We start from the raw sequence: 20,899 nt of genomic DNA on the forward strand, positions 1-20,899 counted from the left end.
TTGAAGAATAAACAGAAAGACTAAAGTGAAACCTTATAGGTGGTTAGATTTTATCTTTACACTGTGATCTCATAGAGATGAGACTATAATATGGTAGGCTTGCTCCATGATGAACTGGCTAAAATAGAACTGCTTTTGGTTAGTTTGTTGAACTCGTACCGATTCTGTTTTGGCCATGTCATCGTGTCATTTTAGGATGTCAAGCTCTTCCTCTTAAGACACTCCTCATCATAGCAGAATGAGCCTGGCAGTGACAGTAATAAAGAGCTCCATCTGTGCCTGGCAGGCAGAGGCAAATGAACTAATTAAGGTCTGGTGAAGTCTCCTCTTTCACCTACTGGCAATGGCAGCCATCATCCACGTCGTGATGAAAAGGAGAGAGTGCAAGGGTAATTAAATACCAGCAGGGGCCGCGGGGCAAACCTAATAACTCTCTGTAACAAGCCAATAAGAGACTTATTGCTTAAGGGCTTGCACAACCCAAAGCACGTTAATAGTGAAGATGATCACTTACCGCACATAAACATTCAGATGGGTTGTTGTTCCTGAGAGAAAATTGACCTTGTCGAAGATATCTGCAGCAGCGAAGGGACAAAGTACAAAAGGCCTTTTATGCTTCTGTTTATTTGCCACAGTGCTCACGTTGACTCGAGTCAAGCTCCTCATGTTAACTCAAAGTGCTTTTCTGTGCTCAGAAGAATTCATTCTTATTGCAGCAGGTCGCCATCTGCTGGCATTAGAATGCTTTTACAGCCCTGTTCTGTTTTGTTTTGTTTTTGTATCCTGCATTTAACACTCATTGTGCATTTGGAGCAATGCACTGATGTTTAAAGAAAAAGTGCAATTATTATCAGTACTGTTAGTGTTATTTCTCACTGAATTGGGTGGGGAGCATTTTAATATGGCACTGTCAATATAAAAAGTCCATTCCTTAAATTTTATGCCAAACCAATTTACAACCGGCCTTGTTTATTGCTCTCGTACCCATAGTGCCCATTAATCCTTTCCCCCGTCACCTAATATGCACAAACACAACCAAAAAGCAAGGAAGCGAAAAAAAAAAACATTCTTTTTTTTCAGTTTTGATATTGCAGGTATGACATTTCAAATGTCAAGTAGGACATAGATTTATTCTAATTTTGTATTTTTCCATATTTTCAGGTTTTGTACATGGTTTAATTTCAGTATTGGCCAGAGTCAATTTTGCCATTTCACTTTATTAATTCATTTGTAATATTCTTCAATTCATTTCAATTCAATTCAATTTTATTTTGACCAAATTATAACAGCAATCACCGGAAAGGTTATTTATATTGTAAGGTAAAGAGCCTAGACCGAGTATATCAGATGGACAGCTTAGGTTGAGCAGTTTGGAGAGAAATGAGGCAAGGTTAAGAGATGGTCTGGTCTTGTTTTATGTCAGCTAATTAAGACGCATTTTTACTCTTTTTAGTTTAGCTTGACTTCACTGTAATAACTTTGGAAGTTAACCCCTTTTGTTTGTTTGTTTTTTAAGCATTATTCCGCACGACAGAACGGTAACAAAATGTCCCTCCAATGTTCAGGCTGCAGTGTTTTAGTATTAAAAAAAATACAACATTTGGCATGACCACGAGCCAGAAAGTCATATAAACGTCATGACGAATGGAAGAGAGGAAATTTAGAATATGTTCAGCTTCCAGGGGTGACATGAAGCTGTATATCTTTCACGAGCAAAATAACAGCTGTGAGGATTTGGGACGCACAGAGTTAAAAACATGGAGGGAGCGGAGAGCGTCTGCCACAGCTGCCGTCACGTTCCTACGGCAACGCGCTGAAGCTTCCTCCCGGAGGATCATGGGAAGCAATTCTGGCTACTGAAGCGGAGGGAGTTTCGAAATATTTCGTGATTATATACGGTATAAATTCCAAATAGGTAAGTTATAATAAAATTCTCAGCATCGCTTAGTCTGAAGATAACCAGTGAATATAGCCAATGTACTTTAAATATTCAGGTTAGGCTTTTTAGGGACTTCGTCTCTGCGCACTAAACAGAACCAGCTAGGCTGCTAACGCTATTTTTTCATGTTAATCATACCGTTACCTACAGTAATGTTTCCCCCCGTCTTTGTTGTTGTTGCTATTGGTTTTGAGCAACGTTAATTTAATATAATGAATACATTTGCAGTGAGCACGTTATTTACCGTATCGTATCGTATCGCAGGGAGATTTACGACTACGTCTGGAAAAATACACTGTGTTGCCGTTACAGTTTCCTGAATGCACAGTCACAAGGAAGCACTGATGCTGTCTTTCAAATATGGAGCTGAAGTTGGAAGTTGTTCTGTCATCCAGCATCAAACGGAAGAAACCATGGCCGCGCTTCTGCTGGCTCGGGCAGGTGAGGGGAATTCATTTTTACGAAAATACATTTCTATAGACATACAAAATATGTTTACAAGCAGGTGTCATGGCTCTTCAGGAGAAGGAATCTGTGTTTCTGTTGGATGACAAGAGGATCAGTGAAATTAACATGGTGTCTGGTCATACCAAGAAGAGAACTCCTAAACTCCATCCTTTGCTCAACAATGTTGTGACAATGGCTTCATCGCAAAACGGTGAGCTTAGTATGTCAACTCGAAGCAAAATAATGTATTTAGCTCTAATTATTGGCTAAGAAATTTATCTTGTTCTTGGCTTTTGTTCCAGGTATGTGGCTTTGTGGTCTTTTGGTCTCTGGAGAAGTGTTTCTGTGGAACCGGGATAAAGATTTGCTGAAGACTGCTACAGGAGTCCCAGAAATAGTTCAGATAATTACTTCTTTTCAGGGTATGTGTGTATTTTATAAAGACATCAAGAGGCAAAATAGTTGGACTTGTGTAGTATTTGAAAGTTTTCAATAAATTGTATAAATCCGTTGTGGGACCTTTATATGCATCACTTTAAATATCTTGTTTATACTGAACAAAGTATTGCTTTAACTTTGGAATATTTCCTTTTAATTTATCATTGCACTGTATGAATATCTTAGTTTTACTTATCCTAACTGTTCTAGGCACCTAACTAATTATTCTATTTGTATAGATTACACACACACACACACATATGTAGTGAACATCTGTAACAAAATTATCCGATCCGATATTTTCACAGGGAATTCCACAAGGCTGTCCCTCCAGGTTTCCTGTGATGGGACACGTGTGCTATTGGTGGCCATAACTGGGCAAGTTTTCCTGTGGGAATGTATAGACGTGAAGGATTTGACAGGATTGCGAGATGGTCCAGTCAAAGGACACTGGGCTCTGATAAAGTCCCTAGAAGACACCATCCTGCCTTCTTCCCAAGACAAAGAAGCATCCCAGCACACAATTTTTGTCAAGACAGAGGTCTGGTTTCTAAACAGAATCCATATTTGTGCCATATTTAAATCAACAAAAGCATTTTAAAGACCTTCTTATCATTTCTTATTGTCTCGAGATCTTATATGTTTTTTTGTCATCCAAACTACCTAAGGTTATGGGTGATAGCTGCTTATCTGCCTTTGTTTTCACATCTGGGAAGAAGCTTGTTATCACTTGCCTTAAGATTAAATGGAAAGAAGGTCACGTGAAATCAGGGTGAGTGAACACATTGCTGTAACAGTAAGACTCTCCTTGAGTAAATATAATTCAAAACATTTAAATAGTAAATTTAAATACTAAACATATAGAACTAAAAGGACTATTTTTTTCCTTTTAGTTCTGTGGGATACAGGATACAGTGGGTCACTAAGACATATCCCATGTCTCGTCTCACTCCACCGTGCCAACCAGTCAAGTCCAGAGGGGCTTTGGTGCCAGCCTTCTCACCAGACGGCCGACTGTTAGCCATTGTTCTGAACCAGAGGAAACCTAAGGTGAGCATGTAGCTTCTTTCTTTTTTCACATCTACATTTTTTAGGTCCATTGCTCAGTAGAAACATAAATCAAAACGTGTGTTGCCTGTTGGAATTTAGGCTACACAGGTCCTCTTTGTGAGCATGCAGAATTTTGTCTCGATATCAAGTGGCCTCGGAGGATGTGGAAGTAAGAAAATGGAGATCCCCTCCAAATACATAAGGTCAGTGTGTACAAGTAAAAATTATTTGCACTGTGCGACAGTCATCCAGTTAAATTTGCGAGAAAACTTCTATTTAAGACTCGTTACTAGATTGTACGGTATTTACAAGAAATAAACAGCATTGCATGATCCCTTCCCAGCATCCCAGGAAGAGAAATCAACTATATATGTACAAATGTGTCAAAATTGCCAAGAAGTGCAATCAAGACTGCCACTACTACTAAATGGTGTGATGTATCACACAAGGCTCTCTGTGGTTGAAAGTATTTTGGGATCTCTGTTGGAATGATTCTTATCTCAGCTCCCGTGTGAGGTTTTCTCATGTTAAAATAGCATTATTTGTCATCTCTAAGTGTTTATGAAACGGGAGTTTATTTATAACATTATGTAGCCTTCACCATAATATGTAAAGTCACTTGTTAGAGTTGATTTGGTGCTATATATGTAAAAATGAGCTGAAACTAATTGCATTTCTTCTCTTTCAGGTCCTATTGGGTGGGCAGTGTCAGCTGGTCCCCTGGAGGCCTTTTCTTCGCATGTGTTTTGAAGCGAGGCTCTCTTCTTATGCTGGCTCGCCTTGGGGGTCTGCTCACTTTAACAAGCTCTGGTTGCAATGTCGACTTTGGACCTGCACACTTCCTACCCCTGCACCCTCTCGTCACTTACCGGTATACTTTATTTAAAGGCTGTCGTGCTTGTCACTTACTACTCCATTTGAGAAGTTGTTGATTGGTTTGAGCATATGTTCCCTTTCTTTATTTTGTTCTAATTTCTGTGCTGATATTATATTTCTCTATGAAGTCCACCCATGTCTACAAGGAATGGGGAAGCCTCTTTGTCCAGCTCCAGTTTGTCTGTGCGGGACGTGATGAGACAGCGGTATTCTGTGACCTGGCATCCACGACTGTTGTATCTCATTGTGTCTGATGGTTACATGGCCACAGTGATGAGGGTGTTAGACAGGCCTTCTCCTGCCCTGTTACTAAAAACACTTCTTAAGGACACAAGAAAAGATCTTGAGAAGACCAGCCGAATGCTGGATGAATCACAAGTAATTATCCCAGGACTTTTAGAAAATTATTAGTACTCTAAGCACTATAATTTACTTATATTTGTTATTTCTAGAGTCATGTAAAGGCATGGTTGGACTCGGTATCCTGCTTGAATCTGGACCTCAGCCTGGATGTATTCAGTCCCACTAGTACATGTCGACCCAAGACCACAGGCTCTTTCATTTCAGCAGCCACAAAAGGATCCACTTTGCCTCAATTTCTGCTGGACCAGCAGACACTGGGTGGCACAAAGGAGCTTCTTGAAAACATACAAGTCAGTCACATATTATTAGAGAGAAATTTCTTGTTTTAGTCTGGGTAACACTAATTTATAATGTGTCCTGACTGTTTTAATCTGCTGTTTGTGTGTGTGGCTTCCTAGGCTGTCTTTGAAGATGACTCTGATCTAGATGGACTTCCTGCCGGTTCTCATGTGGAGGATGGTGGTTGTTTGGAGTTTGCATCAATGTTTGACACGATCCATGCCCTAGAGACACACGCTGACACCTCATTTGTTACTGGCCAAGATTATGAAACTGACTCTGTTGAAATGGAGAGGGAGACTCTTCTTCACCATAAACTTGGGAAGATCCAGAGTAGACTGTTGACTGCGTGGGCCTTTGGCATCTCTCTTGGAAGTGCAGTGGAACTCAGAGCTCCTCTGCTGAGGCGCACCCTCCACTTTGTGGTTCGATTTGCTGCTTTACTCCATTTGGTACCCAACTCTGTCATCCATACAGGAAGAATGAATACCTCGCCATTTACTTGGCTCTCACAGCTCATCAAGACCCTTTTTTCTTTCCTTTCCTGGGATACTGTTCACTCAGATGGGCCCAACTGCTTAGGGCTGATGGTGGAGTTTACGAAACAGATAATATGCCTTATTCTAAACCCTCATCCTGACTCCAAACACATGAGCCAATGCCTGGTATCATCTGAAAGTCTATCCAGAGTCATGCTTATATTGGAGCTTATCTCTGATTCTCTTGACCACACTTACTGCTTGCAGCAAGAATCTGACTGGCCCTCTATTGAGAAGCAATCTGCTTCACATCCCCCGCAGCTCTCGTCTTCAGATATATATCATGTGCCTCAGTTACAGGATGAGAAAGAGGAGAAATCAATTTTTGTACCTCAAGCTCAACCTGCTCCTCAGCGACCGTCCAGCAGGTTGGAACAGACCTTTTCTCTACATCAGTAATTATAAGCAAAGCTTAGCTTTAGCCACTAAATTTCATGTCGTCCACTGAATATAAGGCTTTATCAAAGTCTTACAGAATTTGATTTTATTGTTTTTTGTTTGGGGCAGATTGTTGGGAGTGTGGCAGCTGGTGTACAGGGTCACCCAGCAGTATAAAGAAGAACTAAAAAGATTTAAAGGCTGTGATGGCTGGGACGAGGAAGATCAGCATTTGTCTGTCATCATGTCCCAGATTCAGACAGCACTGCAGAGTATTGGAGAAAGACTAGAAGAGGGCCCCGCACTGCTGAGTTATCCAGGTATGGAGCAGGATGGATAACTACAGTATTTTTTCAAACGTAACTCTGATGCCAGATACAGAAAGTGAAAAAACCCAAAAAGAAACAAAAAGTTATTTTTTTAACCAAATATTACCAAATATAACAGTTACGCTTTATGTATTAAAAAACAAAATAAGCACACAGAAATAGTGCATCTTGTGTGGGTGTTGTTTAACTAAAAGTTTGTCCTTTGTTGCACTAGGTGAACATCTTTTCCTGTGTGGCTTATACCCGGAAAGTGCCGATGTGTGGCGGTTACAGATTTGTCAAGAGAGTGACAAAAGTAAGAACAAGTATATTTCAGGTTTTACATTAGGGCACCAGACTGCATAGTCACAGTCAGTTTAAAATAGTCATTATATGCCTCTCTTGTTAGGTCGTGATCGTAGTGTCTTTCAGCAGACACGGCTTTGTCTGGCTCTCCTGTATAGTCTGCTATCACAGTACCAACTAAAAGAAGCCCAGCAGCTGGGGGACCACATGTCTCAGCTGATACTGTACAGGGCTCGACAGGAGAAGGACAGCGTGACCTCCAAAACCTCATCTTTGAGTAAGTTTCGAGAATGAAGATGTTAAGTAATTAAAGCCATTGTTGGAAACTTACTAATAAATCCTTTGCAGTTAGGCTTGTTTGTTTTTAACAGGGATAGTGTTCATTATTTATCAATGGAAATGTGATATTTGGAGGCAAAAGATCAGTTCACTAGATCAGATTAGAAAATCCAAGAACGGAACAGAGGAAAGGTCGCAAAATGTGCTGCTAAACTGTTGTAATGCAAGCAATTACAACAGATGGTTTTAAACAACAGATGACCCAGAACAGACATTATTTGATAAACAGACCAAAGGAAAATGAGGAAAAACAAGGCAGTAAATATATGTGATAGCAGGTCTTATTACATTTAACAAAGTTTTAGGGCAGTAGTGTACTTTTTTGTTCTTGATGTGATCTATCACACAGTTACTGCAGATTGTTCTGTGACCATATTCTGCTGCATGCAGTACATCATTTTATATTACCTCACGCTTTAAAGCATGCAGGGTGCACATAAAAAGAGTCATTAGCATGAAATACTTTGATTCGACATTCACATACATCTCTCTGTCTACAAGACCAGGCTTTAAAAGCTGCTTTAAGGCAGAGTTTACTGTCTGCCTTTATGTCTCATAGATAGGCAGTAGGTTACAGTCTCTCAGAATAACTTTAAAAAGCACAATTTGACCACAGTGGAAATCAAATGTGTTTATATGAGTTCTATATGAAAACCAGCTGCCAGTAGAAGGGTGGCAAGACAGGAAAATTGAACACATTTTCAGACTGTTTCTCTATAAAGACATTAATAGTGTTACTGTACACATGAAGTGTCATGAAAACTTTATTTTCATACAATTCTGAGGGGAGTATTAATGTCAGATAATAGTGGGAAAACTGACTTCATCTGACTATCTGACATATAGTTTAGACAAACCATAATTCTAATTTACTGGTTATATGCAGAGATCAAGTAACCAAATCACTGTAAATAGAAGATGTTATTTATTATCTCTGCCTTCACACCCTGCAGTAGATTCTCTTCCTTGCCCATGGCTCCCGATGGACCTTCACAATGACGCTGCCTTTGCGGTGGTTCAGACACTGGGGAGATTCATGGCCTCTTACTTCACCAACCAGCCGCTCTTCGTCCTGCCCGCTCACAATGTCGTAGTTCTGCCTCCACTACATCTACCTCATGGTGTGTTGACAACTTACTCATCAGTCAAAAATTTATTATGATTTATTCATAACATGTATTGTTGTATCATGTAATATGTCTTTCCTCAGCCCCTAGTGTTGAGCGTGTGGTGTCGTTGTGCCAAGAGGAGGTGGCTCGTGCAGTTCGACAGCAGCATCTTTCAGAAGTATGGACAGTGGACTATGCTCAGGACCTGCTCCTGATAGGGGGTCTACTTCCTGAGTCTGTTTGGTTAGCTTATCATCTGGGGGACTGGAAAACAGCAGTGTCTCTGAGCTTGGCGTACACCAGTTACTGCACCAACCATTTTGACTTCACTCGGTCAGTTTAAAAATGTATAACAAGCAGGCTGATGTTTTTAGAATATCATATATTAGGCTGCATAAGCAGATGGATGGACTTCAATATTTGTGTATTTTTATTTTTCCCTGTGACATGTTTTATGACAGGCTCAGGAGGAGAGAGCTCCACCTGCCAGCAGCTTTAGAACCAGAAAGCATTTTTCAGGCGGAGTTGGAGTCTTTTCTGGGCAACAAGACTGCCTCCCAAGATTGCATTGATAAAGATGCTGACAAGAGCTTATCAGGTTAGTGAGACCTGACTTCTATGAGGTGATCCCAATGCACATGGGATCGACCTTTTAACCTCGCTGTCTGTGCTATTGTTTTGTCTTTGCGTGGTTGTTTTTTAAGATCCTTTGGAAGGAGAAGACTGGGACCTGTTACAGATCTCCATACAGGAGATTCTGAAAGCTTCAGTCATTGCAGGACTGAATGTTTTATCTTCACCCTTGTCTACCTTGCTGGACAAAGCCAAAGACCTGTGTTCTTCCCTACCTACCTTGGTGCCCAGTGGACTGTATCTTCCCTCCCCACCTCTCTACTGTCCACAGCCTTCTCCCAACACACAGGTGCATTAATAGAAGATCAGTGTTTACATATGGTACATTCACAGGATAATTGTCTGCTAAATGTTGTGCGTGTGTCTTATGATTAGGATCAAATAGGGACAGAGGGGCAGTTTGCAGAAATCACATGTCGACACAAAGTCTCTATGGATCTTCAAAGATTAGTGTTGCTCCTAAGATCTGGCCGGTGTTGCCGTCCTGCTGCTCAGTGGTACATCAGCTCTCTGCGCCGTGCCAGACACCTGCTACACAAGGTATTTCTTTGCTTAAGGAAGGGCTTAAAATGCTGCTAAAAGAAGTGGGATATTCTAGTTTGAATGAATGATTTAGATAATTAAAAATATTTTTTTTCTTGTTTACAATTTTGTAATACGAGTGTGTTCTAAAAGACACATGAAAATGCTTTTTGTCTCACTGCCTACCCTTTTCTTGTTTTAATAGATCTTCATTGGTTCGTTATGCATATGGACAAAATAATGTGGTCGATCATGTCCTGTGGAATAGGTGGTGGTAAACATTTTTCTATCTTTAATCAGATCAAGAAGAAGTATTCTTATCAATCTGTTGCTGAGGAGGAAAAGGCTTTCCCAGAGGGATTGATGAAGTCCATCACTTGTAGTGTTTTTTTCAGAAGGGGGCCGAATAATGATGGTCACCTGGACTCTGACATCATTCAGACTATTAGTAAGATGCTAATAGTAAATTGCTGGATATAATTGGTGATGATCTAGTTTCAGGTGATATGTATTAACCATATTTCTGCTATGAAGTTGTTTTCAGGGAGCTGTGTGCTCTATGCTGGATGCTTCATGTCAGAGACCAGCTCTCAATATGTTGCAGGAGGTATCAGGCTGCCAGAGAGCATGTTACAGATGAAAAGGTACACTTTTTTTGAGTGTGAATGTGCAATTTATTCTCTATTCTTTAGCCACTGATGCCTTCTAAATGCTCTTGTATATTTATGCTCCTCAGTTTTCTGGAGATTCTGAAGTGAATTCTGCCTGTGTTGATGCTCTCCTTTGGGCCTGTCGACTTCTGCCTTTCTCACGCTTCCTTAGTGCTGATGAAATTCTTCAAGACATACTGCTCAGCCTCATGTCTGAACTGCCTCCTGTGTCTCTGGTGACAATCCCTTGTCTAATTATACATGGTATCTTATGATGAAAGACACTCTAGTGACTACATTTTTCATTCTTTGGTTTGTCTTCTTTTTTCTTAGGTTGCAGACACACTTGTAAAAGCCTTCCCAGAGGAGAAAGAGTCTGTCAGAGTCCCTTTGAGAGAAAAGTATAACTCACTGTTGGAGAGGCTGAGGCAGTGCAATGTGCTTGGTACAGACCCCACTTTTTGTTTGCAAGTTGCTTTGAAGTGCTGTGCAACACTTAAAGAAATTAATAGCTTTTGGCTTTAATCCTTCTTTTAACATTTTAAATGCATAGAAGGCAGTGAAAGCCTTCATCTTATATTTTAAAAGGCCAGATGTGATGCCCGTATAATAATTTATTATGGTCTTTAAAACAAGTCATAATAGTAGTGTTTGAGCTTTGATTTCTGTTGAAAACACGTGATAACTGGATGCTGATTCTCTGTGTAATATCTGATTCCTAGATGGGAAAAAAGAAGAAGGCAACGAGCTCATGGTGATTCTCATTCAAGACAAACACAGGCAAAGAAGGAAACATCTGGCACGAGTAGAAAGGCACTTGGCTCCCCCTGTGCTCAATCTGTGGGAGAAAGAGGATGAAGAGGAGGATGATCAGGAACATGGGATGGCCATGTTAGGGCAGCTGTCATTGGGTACAAGTCTGAGTACCAGCACCATAACTGACTGTGGGTTCCCATCAATGCGAATTGATGGAGACACAACAGATGATACATCTGGGGCAGTCTCTCCTGAACAGTATTCTAGAGCTATGACCGGGTAGGCAGTGTGAAATACTATCACTGCCATTATTCTGTGGTGTTGTGTGTCTTATTTGTATCTTATTTTGCGTTATGTGATTGTTTCAGAGTCAAAAGAAAGGAGAAGGAAAGAGAAAATGAAAAGAAGACTGCTGTTAAGATTGAAAGCGTAATTCAAGAGGAGAGTAACCAAGGCAGTGCCAAGAAAATAAAGGAGCCCTCCCCACCAGTGGTTGGGACCTGGGAGTTTGAGCTGGAGGATGAGGAGTACTTGAGTTTCCTGGAGCTCTTCCTCAGCTACGTGCTAGAGAAGGATAGTACCGATGGTGGGGACTTGAGCAGTGAACTACCTTTGTTTAAGGGCTACTGCTCTGAGCTGAGGAAGAAGGAGTTGCATTCTCTCACCTTTGACGTGCTCACCACCATACATCGTCGTCAAAGAGATGGGCTCAATCCAGCAAGAAAACACCCAGGCCATGATCCACCTGTATTCAGAGCTGGTTATTGCTACAGACCTGTAAAACATGGCACAACACCTGAACTGCAAACTTCCTCTGTCTGGAATGAAACCCCCATAACCAGGTCTAACCCTTCTGCCAGTTCTCATCCTGGACGGAGAATAGGGCGGCAAAAAGGTTTGTTTGGCCTCCGACAGCAAAGCAGTGTGCCTTTAGACCAAAGAGTGATGGGAGGGCTCTCTGGGAGGGCTCCTATTCAAAGTGCCTTAACCACTGCACAGCCATCAGATAACATATTTAGTCCTTCAGTGTCTGTGGAAGCTGTAACTGAATTGCAGCAGGGCTTGGATACTCGATTGGAATCTAAGTTTCCAGAATTGGGCAGGCTGCTGGAGTGGATGGTTCGCTGGGCTGACAAAAGGGCGCTAATGGGGCATCATGGTAGAGTAAAGAAAGATAAAGCAGGAAAAGTTGGACGAACAGCAGATGAAGGTGTAGTGATTCGTGTCAAAGCCTCAGCACCTGCCATCCTTACTTCCCTCAGTTTGCTGGAGCGCAGGTACACCGCTCAACTTGGGATGGACTGCTTTAGCGCCCACTTCCGAGTCCCAGAAATGGAACGGACAGTAGCCCCTGTGCTGCAGCCTGAGGTGGAAAGTAAGCTAGAAAGAGAGAGCAGTGTTGACACAGGCTACCCCGGATCAGCTAACACTCCTGTCACTGGTCTAGATCAAAATCTACAGCAAGGAGAACTATCCATGTGAGTGCCCAATATTTTATTTACAGTCATAAATTTCTATATTAAACAAACTGGACTGACACACATTCAGAGGATGTCTTTATCGAACCAGTCTGTACTTGCCAGTCAGTTTATTTTGGATTATAGGTGGCCAAATGAAATCTAGTCTTTGATAGATAAGTCTTGATCAGTTTATAAAACTGGGTTGTGTTTAGTTAGTGCCTCCTGTCCTACTTTTTCCTACATGTTGCTGTTCTGTTGGTCCTCTGTGCCATTTAGCTGCCTCTCCAGTGAGTCGTTCTTATTTTCTTCCTTGCAGTGGTTCTCATATAGATGAACCAGAAGAGCTGAAGAGTCACCAGAGTCCTCTCCCTGCTGTCCAGAATCAGCTGACTTTTGATGCGCCACACAGACCGTCAAGTCCAATACAGCCATCTCTCGATGACTTAGATGTTACACCTGAAAAAGACTGTATGAAGCTATGTTATACTGCAACATGAAGGCTGCCATAACACAGTTTTTTGTTAGTTTGTTTTTTAAAGAGAAAATACTAATGGATTTATATTATATTTCTAGGCAAGCACAGTGACAGTGAGGGCTTGGATGTGTTGTCTTCTGGTTCCAGTGGAAAAAGCTGCACACCCGACATGGTTAGTATTCTCTGTTAAAATTCCCAGTATTCATCTCTATCATCGTGACTGTCAAAGACAATATGATTGTTGTTTTTTTTGTTTTCAGAGTTTAAAGCTTGCAGACATAGACTGCTCAGAAAAAACTGACAATATGTCCAGTTCCACCTCTGTGTAAGTTATTATACCTATACCTATAACTATATATAATGGTGACACTGTTTTCTCAGAGGAGAACATTTAATTTGTTCAGTAATGCATGTTTCTCAGACATTTCTAAAATTTATTTGTATCTCTGCAAATCTAAGCATGCAAAATTATTGGTGAAATTTCCTGTACAGTCATGCTGGAAGCATACAAGAACCTCCACACCCAGAGCCTCCTGCTCCTTCCATTATACAGTCTGAGGCTACAGTCCAGGCAGAAACTTCTGATTCAGCTGGCATGCCACCCCCCAAACCATCTGTAGCTCCTTCAAACTTTGATCCACAAAGCTCCACAGCTAGTGGAGCCACTGCATATTCTCCAAACTCCAATCAGCCGTCAACCACCCACATTCCACCAATGAGAGAACGTCTGGGTGAAGACTTATTCAGGCTGGTTCAGGTAAAAATGGGACCAACCAAAAGGGAAGGATTGGATTCAAAAGATTAACACTGAACTGAGCGTATTTGTCCTTTCATTGCAGCATATCAACTACATGAGTCTTAGAGAGGTTTTAGGAGTTACATTTGCCAACCTACAACTTGCCCAGCAGAGTGCTTCTTCGACCCACCCAGACATGAACTCCTCAGACCCTAATGTGCCATCATCTTCCACTACCAGGTTCGTTCCTGAACCAAGCGCCTTACCCAATCAAGCTACCGTCTCTGTGCCACATCCAGTACAGGCATATTCAGGATCCAAGAATACCCAGTTCATTCACACCCATACATGCAGACCTGCAGACCAGCCTGCCAATCAACAGACACAGACAAAAGCTCTGCTGTCTAGTACAACCAGTGTAAATTTTCAGGTAAGATAAGATAAGATAAGATAAACCAATATATTTATTTATCCTAAAAACAGAGAAATTCATTAATTTTAGAAAAAATTTAACATATTGCTTTTCTGTGTGAATAATGCTTGCAACACAGTGAAACCAAGTTTGAAATAAGTCCTTGTTTCTTCAGGAAATGCAGCCACTGTCCGTCCAGGCGGACTCGGCAGACGTTCAGCTGTTTGAGAGCAGGAAGTTAATCCCCTCCTCCGAGGGCCTTCTCACCACTACAGACACTGTTCACAGCACTCCTGTGTTGCAGCCTTGTAATGGTAGCAACCAAAATGACTCTGTTCCACAGGTTTTGGGCCTGAAGTTACCCCAGCAGAATGCCCCGCAGTGTTATCCGGCCCAAAACCCCCAAGCATTGCACACTTTAAATCCTGCAACCTCAAAATTTGATCAGAAAAAGTTTAAGCACAGTGACCAAACCACCTTAAAGAAAGCAGACAGGTCTTCAGTTTCAAAAAGACAGCTGAATTTTAATCCTCCACACAATCCTACTCCCAGAAACTCTCAAAATCAGATTTGGCCATCGGAGCAGTCCAGAGGTCAAGAGTTCTCCCTACTCCTTCCCGCTTTTCCAGCTCACACACCTGCAGCACTGCAGGGTCTTCGCCTTCTGCACGTACAGTCTGTTTCTCAAAGCAACATCACCTTCCCCAGATTGCCTTCTTCTCCCAGACATCCTCCTTTGATTGCAGCTCCAATTAGAGAAGCACCTGCGATCAAACTTCTGCATATTAAATCTGAACCAAAAATGGTAAGCAGTGCTTCACAAACGTCCTGATTTTCACATTTGGTACCGCTGTATCTTGTGTTATAGCTTATTGATGGATGCCTGTCCCACAGAAGTTACCCTTGGCCACTGCTTCAACCCATGTAACTCGTCTCTTTTCAATGGAAGATTTGACTAACTTAGTGAAGAGAAACCCGAATGCTGAAGAGGCTCGGCTGCAGTTACTTAGAGTAGACCCATCTGCTGAAACAACTAGAAGAGACCCCACTTCTTCCACCTCTATCTCCAGCAAGAGGCAAACACATAATAGTTTTATATTAAGTGGTTTCCCCCCTTTTTTGGTCACTATTTTACTTATATATCATTTTGTGTCATTTCTAGGCTGAAGAGGAGAGAGGGGAAGGCGAGAAAAACTGAGGTCACATTCAGACCAAATGACTCCATCATTCCTACACATGAGGTAGAATGATATTAATTCCAAAAAGTTTTTTGTGCTTAATAGATATTAAGTTACAATACACTCATCATATGTTTGCTTCATTATTATGTTTTTACGTATGTTTATATATTTAGCCAGCTGAACTTCCTGTGAGTGAAGAGCCTGCAGCTGCCAAAGAGATTATCCCTGAACAGGATATTCCCATTCTTCCTGGTTGGTCTTAAATGCACAACACTTGATATTTACAGCGATAAACACACATTGCATGCTTACTGTATGTTAGTAGGTTTTGGCACTGTTGAGTTTCCAGTTTCAGAGTATTAAAGCACCTCTGTAGATGCCAGGAGCCACAAAATGTATGCTTTCTTTTTGAAATCGCGGAGAAGTAATATTGTTTTAAAAATCTCTTCTGAACTAGCAATAATTATTCAGACTCTTTAAAAATTTCCTCAGAAATAAGAACAAGGAGATAAGGACATTCTTGATGAGACAATATCATATATTATGTCCCATTTGCAGTTTTATTGATCTGCTTCTTGTTAACTCCTAGAATCTTTTGACTCTTCACTGACTGGTCAGAGATTATTGGACAGGGTTATGTCCACTTCAGCTGAGCTCCATGCCTTTGCTTCCACATGTAAACGGCCCCCAGAGTGCCATGATGCTTCCACCAACACAGATCCAAGTGAGTTAAAGTTAAAGTGTTGATGCAATGGTTTTACATGGTTGTAAAGTTACTACACAGCTTACATTTATTTGTAGTTGAATGAAATTTCTTTAACAGCCTGACTGTTTTTATTCATAATAAATAGTTAGCATAAACAGTTAAAGAAAAACTTGAATTATAGCTAAAAATCTTAGCATTTCTTCTTCTTCTTTCAGGTTATACTCCCAAGCTTGTGGATAAAGCTGTATCTGTCCAGGCTGGCAGCCCTAAATGTAAGTCTCTTTGAATTTGCAGGGTCAGTGATAACGGTCTGATTATTTATTTATTATATGATACAACTGAGAATATCTGTGGGTGTATATGTTTGTGTTCTCCACCTAGCACAAAATTCTGGGGATTTCCGGGTGTGCAGTGAAGTCACTATTCAGAACACCAAGGAGCCAAGACAGGAGGAAGACAAAGTTTTGGTAAGATCCTTGGAATACATGCTGGATTCACCAAATAAAGGAGCATTATAATTTTTAGCTACAGTAAATTGTGCTTTTGGATTGTACAGCTATATTTGAATACAACAGTATATTTTTTAACCTGCTGTTTCATGTAAAAATAGCTGCTGTGGAAAAAGGGTCTGTTATTACCTGGATGCACTGAATATATTCAGCATAGATGCTCCTTTAATGCCTGTCATATAATCAGTAAATAAAAGTATGCAGGTCTTTTCATGCAGTCACTATAATGTATTAAGTTCATATGATTTATGCACACTTTTACCCCTTTTATTATATTTCATCAGGAGGTTGCTTAAAGTATCTTTTTGTTTGTTTTCTTTGTTTGTTTTTTCAGGATGTGGGCAGCCGCCAGTTCATAAGTGTCTTAGATATTGAGGAAAGGAGGCACCGTCAGGATCTTCCATTCATCCACCCTTCTTCACCTACATCTGCTCAGCTTCATGTTCTTGCAACCTCTGTTATCAGGGGTGATGATGTCGGTGCCGTTCCGCAACCGGCATCCACAATTCCAGAGAATCTCCTGAAACCCACGACACAACCAGGTCTTTATACGTTTTATAGAGTTCCGTCTACTGAAAATTGTCATGCCGCTGTTAAAGCACACCACTGCTATTCTTCCAAATATCTTTGTATATTTTAGATATTCCTGAGGAGTCCCCTTCAGTCAGCCACATTGAACCCAGCAGGGTTTCCGAGAGAAACACTCCACTAAACAGCGAGACAGTTGATTTGTCTGACTCTGAGATCCTTCAGGCTATAAAGACCCAGAGCTCTGAACCACCCAGGGTCTCCTCTTCAACTCCTATAGTCAGGTTCTCCTCTTGCCTCTCAGAGCTGGATTCCAAGTTGGCTGCTCTACAGAACATTGCAGATCATTTGGAGAAGGACTTCTCAAACTCCGGGATGGTAGAAAATGTTTTGTACTTATACTACTTGTATTTTTAATGTCACCCAAGTTTACAAATTGAATCTACAGCTGACATGCTTATGTTATAGGTAATTTCTTGGTTATTCTGTTGTGTCTTCGTGTAGCTGGTTAACACTATTGAAAAGCTCAAGCCAGAGAAGGTCCCTTATGTGAAGACGACCACAGCAGTAAAGAAAACTGTCAGACTCACTGTCCCTAAGAAAGGTGCGTCCTAAAATGTATTCATCTGTAGTGAAATCATCTGCATTATTAGTTCATGTCAAAAAATGAGTTACAGTATATAATGAAATCGTTATTTTTGTAATATATTTCAAATATAAGATATTACATTGTGTCATTGTTTCTTAAATAATTGTTTTAATTCTGTTCAAATGCTGATATCAGTTATATATTGTCTAACAGCATGGGCACCTGATGTGGACATTTTACCTGAACTGAGTGAATCCCAAGAAGATGGTGAAAATCAAGAAGAGGAGTTTGTGTTTGATTCCAGTCCTGAAAGAACAACTTCTTTTCATTATTCCACTTCTCCTCACGGTCACAGAGCTGGTCTGTCCCACCTAAACAGCCCACCAAGTAATCGCGCAATTAATTAAAAAAAAAAAAAACCATCACTAATGACAACAAATATATTTAACAGCAGGCTGATTTATAATAACACTTACTAGCTGTCACTCTTGTTGTTTGTTTCTATGTTTCTGTCTCACCAAAATTAGCTGAACTTGGGTATAATAATGTTTATTTTTCTCTAATAGAGGACTACTGTACTATTTGACCTGATTGTGAATCTGTCTTTATAGATGGAGGACGTGCTGTACTAGCATACGTGGTTATTTAAGTCATAATTCTTGTATGTTTTATCTACAGGAATGGAAGCTCAGTTAAATGAAACATTCAGGATATCTCATGTGTAAGTTGAAGTTGGTATATTGATCTTATAACTTATCATTTCTGCTGTTGATTTGCTTGCCTTTTTCCCCGTTTCTCTTGAATATTAAAATATTCTGCCCTCTACCTGTCAATGTCTAGATCAGCAGATGAGAATCTGGGTCAGACTGAGCTATCCGATACAGCAGAAATCTTAGACGAGTTGATAAGAGAAGGCTATTTATCTCAGACTGACTTGGATTTGTCCACCTCACAGACTCCACACCGTAGCAGGTATAGTGACTACTAAAAATGAGTGCTGCTCAAATGGTGACTTAAACAAGTGTGATTTTTCTCTGAGCTGTTAAATATGTCCCACAGCAGGCAGGACCAACTGCAGAGTAGCTCCATGTCGCAGAATCATGCAGAGGATGAGAGAAGAGAGCTGAGGATGTGGATGAGAAGAAGACAGAGGGAAAGACTGGCTGCTTATCAAAAACACAGAGAGACCCTGAGAGAGAGGGAGCACAAACCTTTCTCTTCTTCAGCAGCAGTGGTGAGATTCAGTCGCCTTTTCATTAGGGTTTCTATCACACGCTGTGTATTTGAAATATCCCATTCACTTTGTTACTTTTTTGCTCTCTTCAGTATTCAGCAACCAAAAATAGAACGACCAGTTCGAGAAGCAGAGAGAAGAAAGAAAAGTATGTATTTTATTTACTTAATCGTTGTCTTAAAGAAATGCGTCTGCCTGTGCAAACCTATTTCTCTTGATTTATTAGGGCCCTGCTTCTTGAGCAGTACAACAAGAGGACCCATGAGGCTTTTTCTTTGGTCAGTGACTTTCTTGCCTGTCCTGCATCCACATTAAGCTCGTCAAGGCCTGAAGGACCTCAGGTGGCCTCCGCCACACATTCTTCCTTTGCTCCTCCCTCAGGCAGGACTCACAGGTATCGTTTGTGACAGTAATTCGACCGGGAACCAGACTCATTAAAGAATAATAAGAATGTTGAACACGTTCCTTGTAAACTTTTTTTTTAAAGATTATATACAGTGACAAGGAAAACTATGTGAACCCATGGACTTTATTTTCTGAAGGTCCAAGGCCCAAGTAGAATAAGGCTGCTTCTGTTATGATGCCATGAATTTATCATCATCATACAAGTGCATTAACAGTTCATCTATAGAAGTACACCAAGGTTGTTCTCTCATTTGCTTCTGTGTCTTTGTGCCAGGATGTTGAGGTCAGGGCTGTCGACTACCTCTGTCGTATATTCATCCTCATCAGTAAATAATAATTTAATTATCAGTGAGAGCTGTTATTCTAGTTGTTTTGACATTTATTAAAAGATGAGCGCACAGTTACCTTTTGTGGCCTTTTTTCTAGTTACAGAATGAATTCAGAACTTTTGCAGAGTATCCAAGACGTGTACCTACAGAGACGTTGTATTAAAAAATAAACAAAAAAAGAATTGAGGCTTTATATAGTAATGGAGTTAATTTCTCTGTCCTAGAGTCTACTGTGATATCAATAATAAAAGAAGTCTGAAACCCCAGTCAGGACAAACCCCAGCCAGCCTTCGCCCACAGTTTGCTGAAGTTCAGGTACGGCCTTCTGACGATTACCACAGGAGACTGGGACTACACCGACCAGGTACTGTAATGAAATATATTGGTATTAAAGTAAATGGATGCTTAAACTGTAAAAAAGAAAAATGTTTAGGTTGTGTGATTCATTTTTATTTATTTGTTTCAGTGACCTTTTTACCAAAGGACCGCTTGTCTCAGGTGACTAAACGTGGTATGCTCAAGAGCCCAAGTAAACTTCCTGCAGCGAGCCACAGTAAGGAACAGCATGATTGGTACCAGAGAAAGACGGAAGTGAACAGAAGTTCTTCAGAAGGAACTGCAGTAAGAAGAGTGATCCTGAGGGAGCAGACAAGCCCGGAAGAGCGAGAAGAGATGGAGCGATCAGGGTTCGATAGGCTGCAGGAGGAGTTGCAGTCTAACATAGTAAGAACCTCACTTTTTGCCACCTATTTTCCAGATGCTGTTGATGGAAAATCAACTCTGAGTCACTCTTATGATCACTCAGTGCTTGAATTAAAAACTGTAATTGCTAATTAGTTTAAGTAAACCAAACAGCAATTTTAATGTTTCTGTGTAACTAAAGGGAAAACAGATGATGTGGTTTTGTGTTAAAATGTATTTTTATTTGAATATTTTCTCAGGCTTTGGCAGGGCTTTTGGATGAGCATGGTGATGCTTCCAGATCAGAGATGGACTGGCTGGATAATCTCTCTGAGAGTGGAAGCAGCAACCTGAGCAAAATAGATTGGGAAGCTATTGAGAGGATGGCGGCTGGAGAGGAAGTCTGAGTGTCTCCAGGAAAGCAAAAATGGTGCCATGTAGACACTTAAATAGCTTAAAATATTGCTGGAAAAATGAAATGTGCTGCATTTGTATGTACCTATTGCATATACTGTAAATCCAAAGTGTTTTAAACTGTGATGAAAATGATAAATAAATAATAATAATAATAAAACAATAAATTACATATGACGTCATCAGTTTTGTAGCGTAATAGGGTTGTGTCATTTTTGTGTATGTGTAAAACTTTCTACATTTGTACTTTTTTGTACATACTTCACTTCCTTAATAATAAATATATTGAGGCTGTTCTTCTCTCCTCT

The 20,899-nt window shown here is 40.6% G+C and overlaps 1 protein-coding gene across 5 annotated transcripts; it reads left to right on the plus strand.

Annotated features, from left to right (window-relative positions):
* The first annotated feature begins 1,818 nt into the window (after positions 1-1,818).
* On the plus strand, positions 1,819-20,765 carry cplane1 (ciliogenesis and planar polarity effector 1). Of its 5 annotated transcripts, none has more exons than XM_006788900.2 (50): positions 1,819-1,915; positions 2,204-2,380; positions 2,462-2,597; positions 2,689-2,808; positions 3,133-3,365; positions 3,493-3,596; positions 3,718-3,874; positions 3,974-4,077; positions 4,563-4,745; positions 4,879-5,128; positions 5,203-5,403; positions 5,512-6,299; positions 6,439-6,629; positions 6,853-6,933; positions 7,027-7,200; positions 8,216-8,383; positions 8,473-8,704; positions 8,833-8,969; positions 9,076-9,293; positions 9,380-9,544; positions 9,827-9,974; positions 10,061-10,170; positions 10,263-10,412; positions 10,510-10,621; positions 10,899-11,211; positions 11,301-12,410; positions 12,709-12,860; positions 12,966-13,039; positions 13,128-13,192; positions 13,360-13,624; positions 13,707-14,033; positions 14,191-14,820; positions 14,910-15,091; positions 15,178-15,256; positions 15,370-15,448; positions 15,786-15,920; positions 16,118-16,174; positions 16,284-16,369; positions 16,746-16,953; positions 17,052-17,317; positions 17,444-17,543; positions 17,742-17,915; positions 18,207-18,249; positions 18,369-18,500; positions 18,588-18,762; positions 18,855-18,910; positions 18,989-19,156; positions 19,721-19,860; positions 19,963-20,219; positions 20,438-20,765. In XM_006788900.2, exons 2-50 carry the CDS (start codon positions 2,300-2,302, stop codon positions 20,582-20,584), a joined length of 9,663 nt encoding a protein of 3,220 aa, XP_006788963.2. In that variant the 5' UTR covers positions 1,819-1,915; positions 2,204-2,299; the 3' UTR covers positions 20,585-20,765. The 5 variants fall into 5 exon arrangements, with proteins under 5 accessions (XP_006788963.2, XP_006788962.2, XP_035762854.2 ...); XM_006788899.2 differs by having other exon boundaries at positions 2,252-2,380; XM_035906961.2 differs by having other exon boundaries at positions 2,252-2,380; positions 18,591-18,762.
* Positions 20,766-20,899: the final 134 nt, after the last annotated feature.

Source organism: Neolamprologus brichardi, chromosome 7 (genome assembly GCF_056152115.1).
Source record: "Neolamprologus brichardi isolate AB-2024 chromosome 7, ASM5615211v1, whole genome shotgun sequence".
NCBI classification, from domain to species: Eukaryota; Metazoa; Chordata; class Actinopteri; order Cichliformes; family Cichlidae; genus Neolamprologus; species Neolamprologus brichardi.

Coding starts and splice junctions, on each gene's coding strand:
- cplane1 (XM_006788900.2), top strand. CDS start 2,300: ATGGAGCTGAAGTTGGAAGTTGTTCTGTCATCCAGCATCAAACGGAAG. Junction 2,809..3,132: donor GATAATTACTTCTTTTCAGG/GTATGTGTGTAT, acceptor ATATTTTCACAG/GGAATTCCACAAGGCTGTCC. Junction 18,250..18,368: donor ACATTCAGGATATCTCATGT/GTAAGTTGAAGT, acceptor GTCAATGTCTAG/ATCAGCAGATGAGAATCTGG.